At 45.8% G+C, this 18,791-nt stretch overlaps 1 protein-coding gene across 1 annotated transcript in view; it reads right to left on the bottom strand.

The window, feature by feature from the left end:
* LOC110501609 (NALCN channel auxiliary factor 1-like) overlaps positions 1-17,816 on the bottom strand; it is a 158,744-nt gene extending 140,928 nt beyond the window's left edge. Inside the window, exon 1 of the mRNA XM_021579293.3 lies at positions 16,464-17,816. Coding sequence (XP_021434968.1) covers positions 16,464-17,195 — 732 coding nt within the window. The 5' untranslated portion in view covers positions 17,196-17,816. The remainder of the gene's footprint in view (positions 1-16,463) is intronic.
* Positions 17,817-18,791: the final 975 nt, after the last annotated feature.

The raw sequence follows: 18,791 nt of genomic DNA, 5'->3' as shown, positions 1-18,791 counted from the left end.
TACAAAAGTACAGTATTATGTTTGGTTTCAGGTAAATGAATAAGGATCAAGTAGAGTTAAATGGAGAGTGTGAATGTAGTTCTCTTAGGTATGTTCGCCTTCATCCTACAGGTGCTTAGGCTGTTTGCTAAGATCTGAAGATATGGAGCTCAGTTGCTCTGTAATCCCCAAGGCCTCTCCTATCTGGTAGTGCTGATGGGCTGTGGCTGAGCAGCTGAGGTAGAGAGCAGTGCTTCTAATGGACAGAGGGAGAGCAGCAGAGAAACAAGATCTCACGGATTGACAAATTTGACTTCAGATACCGACTTTCGAAGTCGCTCCAAACGTCAAACTTCAAGGTGTTTCAATACCCTGGGTTGCTCCTCCTACTCCAGCCGCACCCTGAGTTGCTCCTGCTGCAGCTGCACCCTGGGTTGCTCCTCCTACTCCAGCTGCACCCTGGGTTGCTCCTCCTACTCCAGCTGCACCCTGGGTTGCTCCTCCTGCTGCAGCGTCACCCTGGGTTGCTCCTCCTACTCCAGCTGCACCCTGGGTTGCTCCTGCTGCAGCTGCACCCTGGGTTGCTCCTCCTACTCCAGCTGCACCCTGGGTTGCTCCTCCTACTCCAGCTGCACCCTGGGTTGCTCCTCCTACTGCAGCTGCACCCTGGGTTGCTCCTCCTACTCCAGCTGCACCCTGGGTTGCTTCTCCTACTCCAGCTGCACCCTGGGTTGCTCCTCATACTGCAGCTGCACCCTGGGTTGCTCCTCCTGCTGCAGCTGCACCCTGGGTTGCTCCTCCTGCTGCAGCGTCACCCTGGGTTGCTCCTCCAACTCCAGCTGCACCCTGGGTTGCTCCTCCTACTCCAGCTGCACCCTGGGTTGCTCATCCTACTGCAGCTGCACCCTGGGTTGCTCCTCCTACTCCAGCTGCACCCTGGGTTGCTCCTCCTACTCCAGCTGCACACTGGGTTGCTCCTCATACTGCAGCTGCACCCTGGGTTGCTCTTCCTACTCCAGCTGCACCCTGGGTTGCTCCTCCTACTGCAGCTGCACACTGGGTTGCTCCTCCTACTGCAGCTGCACCCTGGGTTGCTCCTCATACTGCAGCTGCACCCTGGGTTGCTCATCCTACTGCAGCTGCACCCTGGGTTGCTCCTCCTACTGCAGCTGCACCCTGGGTTGCTCCACCTACTGCAACTGCACCCTGGGTTGCTCCTCCTACTGCAGCTGCACCCTGGGTTGCTCCTCCTACTGCAGCTGCACCCTGGGTTGCTCCTCCTACTGCAGCTGCACCCTGGGTTGCTCCTCCTACTGCAGCTGCACCCTGGGTTGCTCCTCCTACTGCAGCTGCACCCTGGGTTGCTCATCCTACTGCAGCTGCACCCTGGTTTGCTCCGCTGCTTCGCCGGCGCATCGCTGTTGGTTAATTTAGGCATTAATAGAGTTAAACAAAAACAACTCCATGCATAGGTTTAGGAATTTATTTCCGAAGGGCTAAGGTTTGGGATAGGGTAAAACAAAACAAGCCCTATCACTGGGATTGAACATCCGACCCTCTGAGCCGGACCTTGCAGATTACTGTATGTCCATCCACCACCCCCATCCACAACGCCCTAGCAAAACCCATTACACCCCCATCCACAACGCCCTAGCAAAACCCATTACACCCCCATCCACAACGCCCTAGCAAAACCCATTACACCCCCATCCACAACGCCCTAGCAAAACCCATTACACCCCCATCCACAAGGCCCTAGCAAAACCAATTACACCCCCATCCACAAGGCCCTAGCAAAACCCATTACACCCCCATCCACAAGGCCCTAGCAAAACCCATTACACCCCCATCCACAACGTCCTAGCATAACCCATTACACCCCCATCCACAAGGCCCTAGCAAAACCCATTACACCCCCATCCACAAGGCCCTAGCAAAACCCATTACACCCCCATCCACAAGGCCCTAGCAAAACCGATTACACCCCCATCCACAAGGCCCTAGCATAACCCATTACACCCCCATCCACAACGCCCTAGCAAAACCCATTACACCCCCATCCACAACGTCCTAGCATAACCCATTACACCCCCATCCACAACGCCCTAGCAAAACCCATTACACCCCCATCCACAACACCCTATTAAAACCCATTACACCCCCATCCACAACGCCCTAGCAAAACCCATTACACCCCCATCCACAACGTCCTAGCATAACCCATTACACCCCCATCCACAACGCCCTAGCAAAACCCATTACACCCCCATCCACAACACCCTATTAAAACCCATTACACCCCCATCCACAAGGCCCTAGCAAAACCGATTACACCCCCATCCACAAGGCCCTAGCATAACCCATTACACCCCCATCCACAACGCCCTAGCAAAACCCATTACACCCCCATCCACAACGTCCTAGCATAACCCATTACACCCCCATCCACAACGCCCTAGCAAAACCCATTACACCCCCATCCACAACACCCTATTAAAACCCATTACACCCCCATCCACAACGCCCTAGCAAAACCCATTACACCCCCATCCACAACGCCCTAGCAAAACCCATTACACCCCCATCCACAACACCCTATTAAAACCCATTACACCCCCATCCACAACGCCCTAGCAAAACCCATTACACCCCCATCCACAACACCCTAGCAAAACCCAAGCCTACTTGACGGTAATTGTCACGTGTGCTCCCTCTACTGGCCTCTAGGTCATCAAGCTGCTCGTTATGGCGCACACCTGTCACCATCGTTATGTGCACATGCGCATCTTCAGACTCACCTGGACTCCATCCCTTCCCTGATTATCTTCCCTACATGTCACTCCCTTTGGTTCCTTCCCCAGGCGTCATTGTTTCTGTTTCATGTCTGTGTGTTGTTCGTGGTTCTTGGTTTGTACTATGTTCTGTTTATTTCATTACAACACTCACTCCTTGAACTTGCTTCTCTCAGTGCACATCGTTACAATAATAGGCTGATACACTGCTACGAAACACTACAATGCACACAACAGAGACCTACAAAAACACACCATAGAGATGCATAGAGTTCCACACACATATAGGCCGACACATGCGCACGCACACAAGCCAGCACACACACACACACGAACAGCTTGCTTTAAAGATAAAAACACGATAGCATAAGACGCCAACACAACACACAACAGAGGCAGATAAAGTCATATATAACAGACAAAACAAGCTATGAAACATTCTGCATAACTCTCTACACACACAGAAAATATTCTATACCGCACCTGGGGCAAAGAGAGAAAAAAATAAGTGATAAAGAGATGGAGAGAGAGAAGAGAGAAGCTTGAGAGAAAACTGAGAGAGAGATGGGAGAGAGAGAGACTGTATTTCACTAGGGAACACACACCGAGGGGGCTTAGATATCATCTCTTTCCATTGCTTTCCATCAGAGCTACACAGCCTCTCTCGCTCTCCCTCTCTCTCCCCTTCTCCCTCTCGGACACACACACCGACATAACATTATCTGTGTTTTCATCCTCTAAACAATCAGATTATTCTCTGCGGCTGAGGGACTGAGGGAGGCATGGGCATAAGGATGTGCTTAGCTTCAGCTCACACATGACTTCATTAGCACAGCACAGCACAGCACAGCACACACACACACATACACACACACTGGCTGTTGCTTGCTTGCTGCTCTCTGTTCTACAGCCCATACATCAGAGGATTGGGGAAGAGATACAGGGGCTGGTTAGGCCTTTACACACTTTTGACTTCAATGCTCTTTTACTGTTGGCTGATCATTAAATTATGACTTGTATGTCTGACTGTACAAGCAACAACACACCTATTGGAACCATGCTATGGGCCCTTCAAACTCAAATCTGGACCTCGAAGCCAGTTCTACTGTATTTCTTCATTGTTCCCCTCTAATCAGGGACGGATTTAGACCTGGGACACCAGGTGTAATTATCAGGTAGAACAGAAAACCAGCAGGCTCCGGACTTTGTAGGGTAAGAATTTAATTGCCCCTGTTATGGGCTATAGTAGATGTCCAATGACCGTGCCCTGACCAACATGTTTGACCCTGGCTCGCTCTGTTCATACAGGGTTAGAAAACTTGCTTGGTCAAAAACAAACAAAAGCCATTCTTTCTCCTCTATCATACGGCTGTAATGGTCTGTAATACACACACACAAAACACACACCACACACACACAACATGGTTAAATGGCAGCCACTGGGTCCTCTGATTAAAATGGATGGGGTTAGTTAGGCTCAGGTGCTCAAATGAATAATCTGTTATTAAAAGCTGAGAAAATGTGTAAGTAGTTAGGTTTCCATCCAATTGGTGACAGACTTTCATGTGAATATTCTAAAATCAACTTAAAAACACATTTTTCCAGCAGGTAAAATGTACTTGTTGCGGATAAAAGGCTGTGCGTGAAGACGTAGTGCACATAAATATACATTATGCGGTTAAATTCCCATGTACCGAATAAAAATACAAGTCCAATGGGTTTCCACCGCATTCTCACCTGTACGGATGGGTTTCTCAGTTATATAGGGAGTGTGTCCACTCTGGTACTGGCACGTGCGCTCTAGCCAACATCTTGCAGATACAATGTGGGTATAGTCTGCATGATGAGATTATTATGGACAAAAGAGCGAGATTATTATTATTATTATTCTTATTGGTCACACGGCAGTAAAGCATCAATCATCATGTCACAGAAAAAGGTCCTCGATAATTATTGGAAAGGAGCATCAACTCGTCACCTTGCACTTTCACCACCCTGCATATTTCCCAGACTGCCTTGCCTTTCGAGTGAATTGTAGAGTTACCGCCCATGACTGTATATGTTAGTGACAGAGACATCACTGTTGCAATTTTAACTGTTCAGCCCTGTGGCTGTCACGCCCTGACCATAGAGAGCCCTCAGGGTTCTCTATGGTGTAAGAGGTCAGAGTGTGACTAGGGGGGTTTTCTACTTATTTTTGTTCTATGTTGGTGTGTGAGTATGGTTCCCAATTGGAGGCAGCTGAATATCGTTGCCTCTAATTGGGGATCATACTTAGTGTGTTCCTTTTCCTACCTGCGATGTGGGATATTGTTTAGAGTTAGTGCCTATGTGCGCTACGTATTTGCACGTTCGTTAATCTTTGTTGTTGTTTGGAAGTTCACTATAATAAATATGTGGAACTCTACTCACGCTGCACCTTGGTCCACTTATTTATATAACGATCGTGGCAGTGGCCTTCACCAAGTGAGATCCTAACTGAATATGTCATCATTCAAATAAAATGATTTAACACAATACAACACATATTACATAAAGACCTTTGAGGGCCTAGTTTTACCCTAATTGTATTTATTTCACCTTTATTTAACCAGGTAGGCTAGTTGAGAACAAGTTCTCAGAATGACTTCCAGGTTAGGAAGACTAAGATATGAGACTACCTAAAGCATCTAAACTGGAACAATCATTTCAGTAACGGGTGCTAGTAACAGATTGGATTAGCTTAGAAACATATATTTTATTTATATTTGAGCTGCATAAAATTAATAATACAACTGGTTGCTTGCATGCTGATTGGACAAGCAGAATTCCAAGCCATGCTGATTGGACAAGCAGAATTCCCAGCCATGCTGTATTGGTCGTCACAGACACACTATGCCTGCTAACGGTTCCATCTGAAAGGGATCACTGTGCCTCCATAACAATATCATGTTCATGTTGTTGAATCATCTCTTGTACTCAACTAGCACATGATATACCCTCGCTTCCAGCCTAGCATTTAGTTTGGTACAGAGGAGGTTAATATAAGCCTCGCTGTTTGCCAGTCCGACCTCGGAAGCAATGTTTCAATATAGAATTTCCATCTGTGTACCATAATTAGAGTGAACTGTGCCCAGACGAGATGAGACAACGCATCAACGTCATTATCATGTAAATGTAAATAGAAAAAAAACTCTAACAAACGAAATTGCAGCTAGTGCACTGTCCTTTCAGGCTCAATGTTTGACCTGACTGAGTTAGCTGAAGTTGGGTAGCAAACTAGCAAGTGACAAAAAAGTTATTCAGCCTGCATAGCAACCATTTTGCTTAGAGCAGACGGCCAGACCTTTTGCATAGCAACTATGCAAAAATAGTCACGTCTGTAGCAATATGACCAGAATAACTAACAACAAGATATCTGTCCAGTGTGAAGACACCTGTACCATGTCTTCACTGACATTTTCAACCTCTCCCTGGCCGAGTCTGTAATACCAACATGTTTAAAGTAGACCATCATAGTCCCTGTGTCCTAGAAAGCAAAGGTAACCAGCCTAAATTACGACCGCCGAGTAGCACTCACATCGCTAGCCATTAAGTGATCTGAAAGACTGGTCATGGCTCACATAAACACCATCATCCCAGAAACCCTAGACTCACTCCAATTTGCATACCTACCCCAACAGATCAACAGATGACGCAATCTCAATCTCACTCCACACTGCCCTTTCCCACCTGGACAAAAAGAACACCTTCGTGAGAAAGCTATTCATTGACAACAGCTCAGCATTCAACACCATAGTGACCCACAAAGATCAGCACTAAGCTAAGGACCATGGGATTAAACACCTCCCTCTGCAACTGGATCCTGAATTTCCTGACGGGCCACCCCCAGGTGGTAAGGGTAGGCAACAACACATCTGCCACACTGACCCTCAAAACAGAGGCCCATCCTGTACTCCCTGTTCACCCACAAATGTGTGGCCAAGCACGACTCCAACACCATCATTAAGTTTGCTGACAACACAACGGTAGTAGGCCTGATCACCGACAATGATGAGACAGCCTATAGGGAGGAGGTCAGAGACCTGGTAGTGTGGTGCCAGGACACAACCTTTCCCTCACCGTCAGCAGGAAAAAGGAGATGTTTGTGGACTACAGGAAAAGGAGGGCCGAACACACCCCCATTCACATCGACAGGGCTGTAGTGGAGCGGGTCGATAGTTTCAAGTTCCTTTGTGTCCACATCACCAACAAACTATAATGGTCCAAACACATCAAAGTTGTGAAGAGGGCACAACAACTAATTTTCCCCCTCAGGAGACTGAAACGATTTGGCATGGGTCCCCAGATCCATACAAAGTTCTACTGCTGCACCATGGAGAGCATTCTGACAGCATTCTGACATCACCAACTGGTATGGCCACTGCTCGGCATCTGGCCGTAAGGCTCTACAGAAGGTAGTGAGTACAGCCCAGTACATCACTACTCGCTGTTTATTATCTATTCTCTTCATTCCTACCTACATGTACAAATTACCTCGATTAACCTGTACCCCAGCACATTGACTCGGTACCCACTTTTTATAGCCTCATTATTGTTATTTTCTCGTGTTATTTTTTACTAAATATTTTCTTAACTCTATTTTCTTAAAACTGCATTGTTGGTTAAAGGCTTATAAGTAAGCATTTCACAGTAAGGTCTACACCTGCTGTATACGGCACATGTGACAAATAAAATTTAAGTTGATTTGCTAAACATATAATGCATATAATGCATTCAATTTTGTGTTTACATCCCAATATAACACGTTATATTCATCACAGAAGACTGAAATATAACAATACTGACAATGAAACACTGGATTTTCGGCCTAAATAAAAGTATGTTTATTAATTAGGAAATTAGGAAAAATAATAATAACATTCCACCCATGAGGACACTAGGTCATTTTAATAAAGGAAAGTGCTACTTAATCAATCAATGTAGATGCAAAAACAAAGATATTGAAAAACAAACAATAAAAATTAAAAATATACCAGCAAAAGAGCATGCTGGGAAATATGAATATGAGGGGTGTGGTTTTACACTGGTTATATAACACAAACACTGGGGTTATTTTACACCGATGAGTGGTAATGAAACACTTCCAGAGTTAATTTAGCACTTGAATCAACACTAGGAATGTTACACTGAAAAATCAACACTAGGTAACACTGGTCAATTTGCTGCGCTAGTTTCTGCTGTCTGGTGTTAGCACCAGATGACTCAACAATGGAAGAATCTCATCAAACAGCTGTGAGATGGAGAGACACAGGGAGAGAGACAGAGAGACAGGGAGAGAGAAGGGAACAGAGAGAGAGAAAAAGGGAGTGAAGAAATGTGAGTATCTCTGTTGGTTAGACTCTGTCAAAGGTAGTGTGAGTAGCTTTACATACAGTTGAAGTCAGAAGTTTACATACACTTAGGTTGGAGTTGGAGTCAACCACTCCACAAATGTCTTGTTAACAAACTATAGTTTTGGCAGGTTGGTTAGGACATCTACTTTGTGCATGACACAAGTAACTTTTCCAACAATTGTTTACAGACAGATTATTTAACTTATAATTCACTGTATCACAATTCCAGTGGGTCAGAAGTTCACAAACACTAAGTTAACTGTGCCTTTAAACAGATTGGAAAATTCCAGAAAATTATGTCATGGCTTTAGGAGCATCTGATTGACATCATTTGAGTCAATTGGAGGTGTACCTGTGGATGTATTTCAAGGCCTACCTTCAAACTCAGAGCCTCTTTGCTTGACATCATGGGAAAATCAAAAGAAATCCGCCAAGACCTCAGAGAAATAATTGTAGACATCCACAAGTCTGGTTCATTCTTGTGAGCAATTTCCAAACACCTGAAGGTACCACGTTCATCTGTACAAACACCAGTACGCAAGTATAAACACCATGGGACAATGCAGCAATCATACCGCTCAGGAAGGAGACACGTTCCTTCTCCTACAGATAAACATACTTCAGTGCGAAATGTGCAAATCGATTGTACTTTTTGGAGAAATGTCCTTTGGTCTGATGAAACAAAAATAGAACTGTTTGGCCATAATGACCATCGTTGTGTTAGGAGGAAAATGGGGGTGGCTTGCAAGCCGAAGAACACCATCCCAACCGTGAAGCACAGGGGTGGCAGCATCATGTTGTGGGGGTGCTTTGCCGCAGAAAGGACTGGTGCACTACACAAAATAGATGGCATCATGAGGGAGGAAAATTATGTGGATATATTGAAGCAACATCTCAAGACATCAGTCAGGAAGTTAAAGCTTGGTCACAAATGGGTCTTCCAAATGGACAATGACTCCAAACATACTTCCAAAGCTTAAGGACAAAGTCAAGGTATTGGAGTGGCCATCACAAAGCCCTGCCCTCATTCCTGCAGAACTGAAAAAACGTGTGCGAGCAAGGAGGCCTACAAATCTGACTCAGTTACACCAGCTCTGTCAGGAGGAATGGGCTAAAATTCACCCAACTTATTGTGGGAAGCTGGTGGAAGGCTACCTGAAACGTTTGACCCAAGTTAAACAATTTAAAGGCAATGCTACTAAATACTAATTCAGTGTATGTAAACTTCTGACCCACTGGGAATGTGATGAAAGAAATCAAAGATGAAATAAATCACTTTCTCTACTATTATTTTGACATTTCACATTCTTAAAATTAAGTGGTGATAACTGGATTTTTTACTAGGATTAAATGTCAGGAATTGTGACAAACTGAGTTTAAATGTGATTGGCTAAAGTGTATGTAAACTTCCGACTTCAACTGTATGCTTAGTTCAATTCCATTTGATTAGATTTCACTTGTATACCAAATCATTTATAATATGACACTGCACTGCATTAACCCAACAAAAGCTAGGTTGACAGCCACAAGAAGAAAATAATGGTAAGAACTACAGTAGGACCATGGGGGAGAAGGTGATGCTACAAATCATAAAGGGGAGAATGTAGAACTGCAGGCACCGCTTTGAGGTATGGATATTTTTAGATGATAGAGAAAACAACACAACAAACAAGGCTTCCTGTGTAGTAAGAAAAGCAAATCAACCAGGAACACAATTGATATCGACTTCCATATTCACTGTGTGATTCCTCTATTTTGCAGTAACTCTGCTCTCCTGCTGTGTGTTATGGTGCTACTTCACCTTCCTTCCCATCATGATGGCCAGGCAGGTCAGGGGTCACCATGATTTCACGGGGTAGCTCTGTACAGTTTCTCCAGAAGCCTTCAGCAAGCTTTGTCTCCCCGAGTCGTTAATTAGCTACTAGCAGGCATTACTGTTGAACTCATCTGATAACTGGGCTCCCCTGTGCTACAGAGAAGCCTGAAGCACTGAGGGAGAGAGAGAGAGAGAGAGAGAGAAAGGAGAGAGAGAGAGAGAGAGAGAGAGAGAGAGAGAAGGAGAGAGAGAGAGAGAGAGAGAGAGAGGGGATAGAGGGATGCTGCGAGCAATAGGCATGCAGAAATACAAACAGAGAGATAAACGGAGAGTTTAGGAATCATTAAGCTAAGTGTATGTGTTTCTCTCGCTCCCTTTCACTCTCTCCGAACAAAAGAAAGCATACATACTGTACAGCTACGTGTGACCAGTGTGAAATGGCTAGATAGTTAGCGGCACACTCTAAGGGCGTTTCACTCGCTCTGAGACCTTGAAGTAGTTGTTTCCCATGCTCTGCAAGGGCCGCAGCTTTCGTGGAGCGATAGGTAACGATGCTTCGTGGGTGACTGTTGTTGACGTGTGCAGTGGGTCCCTGGTTCGAGCCCATGATGAGGGACGACGCTGTTACATACACACAAAACCATTTACACCCCCTTCCTCTCACACATAAACATAATTTTAAAAAGCACACACACATAATGTAAACACACAAACAATGTGAATAATGTATTGCTAATTAATGACTCGGGGAGTCATAGATCTGATTGGGTGCAATAAAGAATTCACACAGCAGGCCATTATATCATTAGCTGCAAAGCTGTGCTCTGTGCTGGACTGAATGGACTGGTAAATGGAGCTACTTCCTGGGTGCGACACGTACATACGTACACAAACACACACACACACACATAGCAGTAGTCAATTATAGCTGTGGGAAAGAAAACAGGAATAAACTGGAATATTGACAGAAAGTCAAGAAGCGAGGCGGGATATTGACAGGTTTCTCCTGGACTAGGTCTGAGAACACAGGTGGAGAGGGAGAGAAACATTGTGTCTGTGGAAAGACGCGTTTCCATGGGAGTGGAGGCAGAGATAGAGCACTTGTCTAAGAGACACATTTCCTTATCTGAGTGCCTGGGGAGAAACAAACAGTGTCAGCTCATATGGAGGGGAGTTTCCCTGTTTCCATAGGCCTGTTGCTAGCTGCTGCTGCTGGGAGAAAACGCACATAACTGTAATTGAATTTTACCCAAAGCCACCATCAGAGAGAGGGAGGGAGGGAAGAGAGGGAGGGAGGGAGCAAATTACAGGGGGCATGCTGTATATGTGTACTGATACAGTGAGTGAACTGTGTGACATTCAGAGGTTCCCTCTATATTATGTACATTAATGCATTATAATCTGAACTGTAGGAAATTACATGTTTACCAGCTGAAAACGGTCAGAATCACCTTGACAACTGACATAACATACAGTATAAACATCGCTCCTTCTGGATAAGCCTTGCCGTCGCGCCTGTTCTTTCCAAGAGCTGAATTTGAAGAGAAATTACTTCCAAATATATTCATTTTACTATGAAACTTCATCAAGTTGGCAAAAGACATGATAACATGAATTCAGCAAAGGCAAAATAAAAGATAGAGACACGGTCCCAGAGAAAAGGACAGAAGAAAAGAAAGGTGGAAGAGAGGGAATGGGAAACTGAAAGTGAGTGACACACAGAATGGAAGTTCAAGACAATACACGTGGAGGGAATGAGAGAAATGAATGAGAGAGGAAAGGCTTATGAGAGAGATAGGTCGAGAATTGGAGAGAAAGAGTGAATGAGATGGTGGGCAGCAGAAGCAGGGGTGGAGAGGGAGGCAGTGGGCCCTGTGAGGACAGGACTGTAATTGAAGCGAAGGAAAAAGACCTTAACCCAGATCAGTATCTATCACTCTCCGGCAGGAAGAAAGAGCTCAACACCCGCAGATTTCCTGAGAGGGCGACAGATGAGGACAGAGGGAAGAGGAGAGAGAGTGGAGCGAGAGAGAGAGGGAGAGGTAGGGGATGATGTAGCGACAGATACTGCTGATTGCAAAGATTACTTCTCTGAGAAAACCTGGCCGCTGTGGGGACACTGCCCTTACTTACCCTCACACACACACACACACACACACACACACACACACACACACGCACACGCACACGCACACAGGCAGGCAGGCAGACAGAGCTCAGAGGAGATCAGCATGTTGAGACAGACAGAACCCTCGAGACATGGTCATCTGAGAGGAGGAGAATTATGCAAGTGCAAATTAAATTACACCGGAAGAGAGAGGCAGGCATGGACCTGCAGGAAACACTGGGCTCTGCGTGTATGTGTGTATGTGTATGTGTGTGTGTGTGTGTGTGTGTGTGTGTGTGTGTGTGTGTGTGCGTGTGTGCGTGTGTGCGTGTGTGTGTGTGTGTATGTGTATGTGTATGTGTGTGTGTGTGTGTGTGTGTGTGTGTGTGTGTGTGTGTGTGTGTGTGTGTGTGTGTGTGTGTGTGTGTGTGTGTATGTGTATGTGTGTGTGTGTGTGTGTGTGTGTGTGTGTGTGTGTGTGTGTGTGCGTGTGTGCGTGTGTGCGTGTGTGCGTGTGTGTGTGTGTGCGTGTGTGCGTGTGTGCATGCATGCGTGCGTGCGTATGTGCTATTTGTTATGCACATTATGAAAACACACACACAGAGACACGGACAAACAGACTGAGATGCTATCTGGTATGTGATGAGCCAGGTTCACACAGAGATCAAAGGTTGTAAAGATCACACATGGACAGGATGGAAAGAGAGAGGGGGGGGAAAAGCATGCCTGAATGTAATATGGTAAAACTCACACACACAGCAACTAACACATTGTGTGTGTGTTTGTTGTGCCACATAGAGCACCCAGCGGAACACAAAAGCAGCCCTTTGACACCTGATACTCACTAGCTGCCAGTGTGTGAGAGAGAAGATTAGTGGTCAGAGTAACCATCGCCTCTTATTGGCTCTCCTGACGCAGGGCCTGTAGGCCTATTACATCTCTCTCTCTGTCTCTCTCTCTCTTTTTCTCTCTCTCGCTCTCTCTCCCTCTCTTTCATTCTCTCTAAACTACATTCAACAACTGCAGGAGGGACATTGAACAATACATTAGCTACCCTTTACCTCAGCTCTCTCCCTCCCCTGTCCTGCCCTATTAACCCCTCTATTCTCACCCATACCTGATATCGCTCAGGGCAAAGGGCCTCGGAAAGAGAAAGGAGGGCGGAGAAGAAAAGAGAGGATAATATCCGTTTTGCTAATTCTGCTGTTTGTCCAGCTTAGTGGAGTGGGTTCTCTAGGCGGTGACAGTATGTGATTCAGGCTTAGAGTGCTGTGCTTGTCTAAAGGTCACACTAACACAGGAGCCCATTAGCAATTCAGATGTGGCTAAGAGGGTAAGAGGCTGCACTGGTCCCTGCTGCCTGCCTGGCCCTTATTGCATTATCAGGGAGTATAGCGGCAGCTAGCATGCTCAACACTGATTATGTGACAAAAAGGGGAGGGGAGATGTTATGTATCTGTTATGAAACACACTACCGTTCAAAAGTTTGGGGTCACTTAGAAATGTCCTTGTTTTTGAAAGAGAAATACATTTCTTGTCCATTAAAATAACATCAAATGGATCAGAAATACAGTGTAGATATTGTTAATGTTGTAAATGACTATTGTAGCGGGAAACTGCAGATTTTTTATGGAATATCTACAGAGGCGTAAAGCAGCCCATTATCAGCAAAGAACTTTCTTCTGAAACTTGTCAGGCTATTTTTGTCCTGAGAAATGAAGGCTATTCCATGCGAGAAATTGCGAGAAAAAAAAATGAAGATCTCGTACATGCCGTGTACTACTCCCTTCACAGAACCGCGCAAACTGGCTTAGAGTGTCTAGTTTGAGAAACAGACGCCTCACAAGCCCTCAACTGGCAGCTTCATTAAATAGTACCCGCAAAACACCAGTCTCAACATCATCAGAGAAGAGGCGACTCCGGGATGTTGGCCTTCTAGGCAGAGTGGCAAAGAAAAAGCCATATCTCAGACTTGCCAAAAAAAATGAAAGATTAAGATGGGCAAAAGAACACAGACACTGGACAGAGGAACTCTGCCTAGAAGGCCTCTTCACTGTTGATGTTGAGACTGGTGTTTTACGGGTACTATTTAATGAAGCTGCCAGTTGAGGACTTGTGAGGCATCTGTTTCTCAAACTAGACACTCTAATGTTCTTGTCCTCTTGCACAGTTGTGCACCGGGGCCTCCCCCTCCTCTTTCTATTCTGGTTATAGACAGTTTGCACTGTTCTGTGAAGGGAGTAGTACACAGCATTGTAAGAGATCTTCAGTTTCTTGGCAATTTCTCACATGGAATAGCCTTCATTTCTTAGAACAAGAATAGACTGACGAGTTTCAGAAGAAAGGTTTTGTTTCTGGCCATTTTGAACCTGTTACCGAACCCACAAATGCTGATGCTCCAGATACTCAACTAGTCTAAAGAAGGCCATTTGTATTGCTTATTTAATCAGAACAACCGTTTTCAGCTGTGCTAACATAATTGCAAAAGGGATTTCTAATGATCAATTTGCCTTTTAAAATGATAAACTTGGATTAGCTAATACCCACAGAACACATTCATTCACTCACACATACACACTCTCTCTCTCTCTCTCTCTCTCTCTCTCTCTCTCTCTCTCTCTCTCTCTCTCTCTCTCTCTCTATCCCTCTCTCTCTCTCTCTCTTCCCACTCATTCCACCACCATATCCCTAGCACATCTGGGACAGCAGATCTACCAGCCAAGGTCAACTCCATTACTGCTGCTGACAGAAAATCACACTGGCCATGAAGCTTTTACACACAGACCTCATATCCTGACATTAGACCGACTGAGATAAGCATACTTGTAATGCTAGGCATAGACTGAATGATTATAGATTGGGGTTTCTGATTCCAGTATGATCAGCTGAAGGAGGAAAACTGATGGTTGCTGCTTATTTCAGGAGGATTTCAACCAGAGGCCTCGCGTGGGTCTATATACTTCAGCACCATGGACAGAGAACACACCTCATGAGGACCAGTGACACACAGCTGAGACCGAGACCACCACAGAGAGAGAGAGAGAGAAAGAGAGAGAGAGAGCGGCCCGTAACAGTCTACTGCACAACAAATGAAAAAATAACAAGTGTAATCTAGCCAATGTCTCTAACCTGTGTAGCATTGCTGTTTTCTGCAACATGACTGCACAGCCATGACTGCACATAACATTTGGGGCAACAATACATTGCCAGTGACACCTGCGATTAAATGTGTGTGTGTGTGTGTGTGTGTGTGTGTGTGTGTGTGTGTGTGTGTGTGTGTGTGTGTGTGTGTGTGTGTGTGTGTGTGTGTGTGTGAACGATAGTGTCATATATTCCACGTTGGTGCAATATTAGCAAAACCTGTTAGTTTCAGTCATGCTGAGCTCACAACACAACGTGAAACAATCTGCATCATCCCTCTGAAAGACCCGTTTGTTGACGTGTGTTGACCAACTGAGGCAGCGGTGTACTGCTCTATGTTACAGAGAGATATGTCATCGGTACAACAACAAACCGGGTACAATGAAAAAGCCTTCCGGTGGATTAGGTACAGAAATCACTGGTACGCTATTAATGTTATTGAAATGCTAGCACCTCTGAGCTCTGGCTGAGCTAGGCACTAGGCCTTCCCCTCTAGTACACCCTCTCCTCTGATAACCTCCAACACGGTAACAGATGATCACATCACCACACTGCCGAGGCCTTGCTACAGACCTATAAGGCTACATCCCCCTAACACAAACACACACAGAGAGAGAGAGAGAGAGAGAGAGAGAGAGAGAGAGAGAGAAAGAGAGAGAGAGAGAGAGAGAGAGAGAGAGAGAGATGGGGGGGGGTCGAGATCTAGGTCTGATGCTTTCAGAACCATAGAGAGCACCTCTCTCGCTCTCTCTCTGGTTAGTTGGAGAACCAATCCCTTGGGTTTTGACACCGTTTGCGATGCATCAGGGGCACAATCTATTTTTGTATTAAAGATGCTTCCTTTTTAGTGTAGGCTTGTGATTCTTTGGCTGCAGCCTTTAAAGTATCACAATACATGGCAGTTATACTCAATACCCTATTAGATTCAAACTCTCTCTCACTCTTTCTGTTTGCTGTAGGCTATGTGACACAATCATCACACATTAACTCCTGCACAAAAATCTACAAGTGCGCGTCCACGCTCGCTCGTTCTCGCACAAACATACACACGCACGCATGCATACATTGCAGGAAGGACAAGTGGGGTGATGCCTCGCAAACTATTTGAAATCATTCCCACATCGTGATAGATATCGGTTACCATGACGACTGGGAATCAATCCAAGCCCAATCAATCCAAGCCCCCTATATAGGCTAAAAAGACAGTAGCCTACCTATAGTGCTTTGATATGTGCAAGACATTCACATCCTACCTTGCATTCCTCCATACATGTCCTGACCGAGTATTCATCAGTCTCATATTTCTCAACCAACAGCTCAAACTCCCGGTAGTCCTCCTGAGCTTGCCGGTCAAAGCGCTGGTAAACCCGGACACACTCGCTGCATCCCAGCGTGTCACCCTCAGCCACGTCCAGGCTGCAGTTTATATTGTCCGGACTTGTAAACCCGTTAAACAAATCCAAAAGAGAGTAGGAATTACAAAAAGAAAGATACAAATCGCTCAGATTCAAGTCCGCCGACTGCGTCCTCTCCCCGCCCCGGGAGAGGCCCAGGCAGACGGGCTCTGCGTCCGTGAAAGTGAAGCAGTCTTTGGACAAGCTGTCCGGGTGACAGGTGTCCAGTCGCCACAGAGGTTTGGTAGAATTCCCTATAAAAATAACATCTGGCTTTCTGGCAAGGGGGCCGTGGGGGGAATGGGGGTCAGAGGAGGGGGTGTGGTGGTGAGTGGAGTTTGGGTACTCGACCATGTCCGTAAAGGCGAGCCGCTTGTCCTGCCGCTTGTCTCGGGTCCGCGTCAGTTTGGCCTCGGCGCAGAACCACAAGTGATCAGAGAGCAGGACGGTGATGAAGAGAAGAGAGGCCAGCGATAGGCGCCATCTCTGGGCCCGCTCCGACTCGGTAAATGGCTTCTCGTTCTCTCGGGGTGCAAACCAGATTTTTAAGCCGTCATCTTGCTTCCGACACATCCAAGCACCCCTGGTCATATTTTAGGAAAAGCGCAGCTCTGGCCGACTCCACCGCGGGGGCTCCTCTGCCACTATACTCATTGACTTTGGGAGATGGACTCTGGTTATTTATCCTCGGTAACGGTGGGCTGCCGTGCCGCCGCCGGTCCTGGGCTCTCCTCTCTCGCGCCAGACGCCGTCGGTGTGTTATTCCGATCCAATTAGCGCGCCCGCACAGATTAAGCCTCGCGCTGCCGCATCCCCGTTCTCCATGGCTCTCCGGGGGGAAACCACGTTCTCTGTAACCGCATGCCTCGCGCCTCGCTCCCTCTCTTCTGCTCTCCGGGGTGGTGCTCGCGCGCAGAGAGACCAGCTGTGGCCAGTTTATCAGTGCTGTTGCCGTTACTGCTGCAGTTTCCCGGATTCAATTATGAGAAAGCAAAAGCCGTTTGATTGTGCCCCAGTTGATTTTTTCCGGTTCGTATCTGGGTTGAATGCCTTGGATCTTTTCTCCCAATGGCCACAGTCATCTTGGACCTGGGTTAAATTGCCGCCATGTTCGTCTTGAACACTTTTGGGGGGAGCGGGGTCCGTTTGCGTCATCTCCATCGTTACGATAGCTCCATCGTTGCGAAGTGGCGTAGCAGCTTACTACCTATTACACACTCAGATACATGCAGGCATTTAATGGCACTATTCCACCACTCTGGACTACAGTACGCAGTCATGTAATGTGAGGTCTTATACCTGTTACAATCTGGGTTGGGAAAATATTGGCTATATATATATTCAGCACAGTTGCTACTATATATGCAGTTCAGACATTGGGGAGAAGTATGGCAGAAAAAAGTAAATGTCACGAAATGTCTCAGTGCTAAATATGTATGGTGCAAGTTGATCAACAAATCATTTGCCACATTATTTCGATGCCATGAATGACAGATCATGAGGAATGTACAGCTGGTCCTATGGTATGATAACAGCCTTTACAAACAATGTGCATAAAACCCCCTTATGCCTGGCATGCAACGAGCTAAATGACATGCACAGTCACCTCCAAAAATGATTGGCACCCTTGATAAAGATGAGCAAAAAAGACTGTATAAAAGTAATAATACAAATAGCTTACTGAGCTATATTGAATGATATGAAAATATGAACATATTATTATTTTATGCTAATACAATTACTCAGAGAAATAAATGTTGTTTAACAAGTACAACTTTTTTCTCTCAAAAAGATAGGTGTCATAGTTATTGCCAGCCCTGTTTTCAGTACTTTGTGCGACTCCCCTTGTGAGGAAAACGTCACTGAGCCTTTTCCTATAATGTTTTATGAGATTGGAGAACACATTGGGAGGGATCTTAGACAATTCCTTCATGCAGAATACTACTTTCCAGATCCTTGATATCCTTCGGAATGAACTGCCCTATTCAATTCAAACCACATGTTTTTAACGAGATAGCCATAGCAAAATCTAGATTTTCTTTGTGGAATTTGATGTGTGCTTGGGGTTATTGTCTTGTCGGATGGTCAATGTAAAGCTAAGTTTCAGCCTCCGGGCAAAGGCATCAGGTTTTGGGCTAAAATGTCCTGGTACATGGTAAAGTTGATGATGCCGTTGACCTTACCAAG

This window comes from Oncorhynchus mykiss, chromosome 22 (assembly GCF_057628025.1).
Source record: "Oncorhynchus mykiss isolate SJ-2025 chromosome 22, ASM5762802v1, whole genome shotgun sequence".
Taxonomy (NCBI): domain Eukaryota; kingdom Metazoa; phylum Chordata; class Actinopteri; order Salmoniformes; family Salmonidae; genus Oncorhynchus; species Oncorhynchus mykiss.
This window is presented reverse-complemented; position numbering and strand designations above follow the sequence as displayed.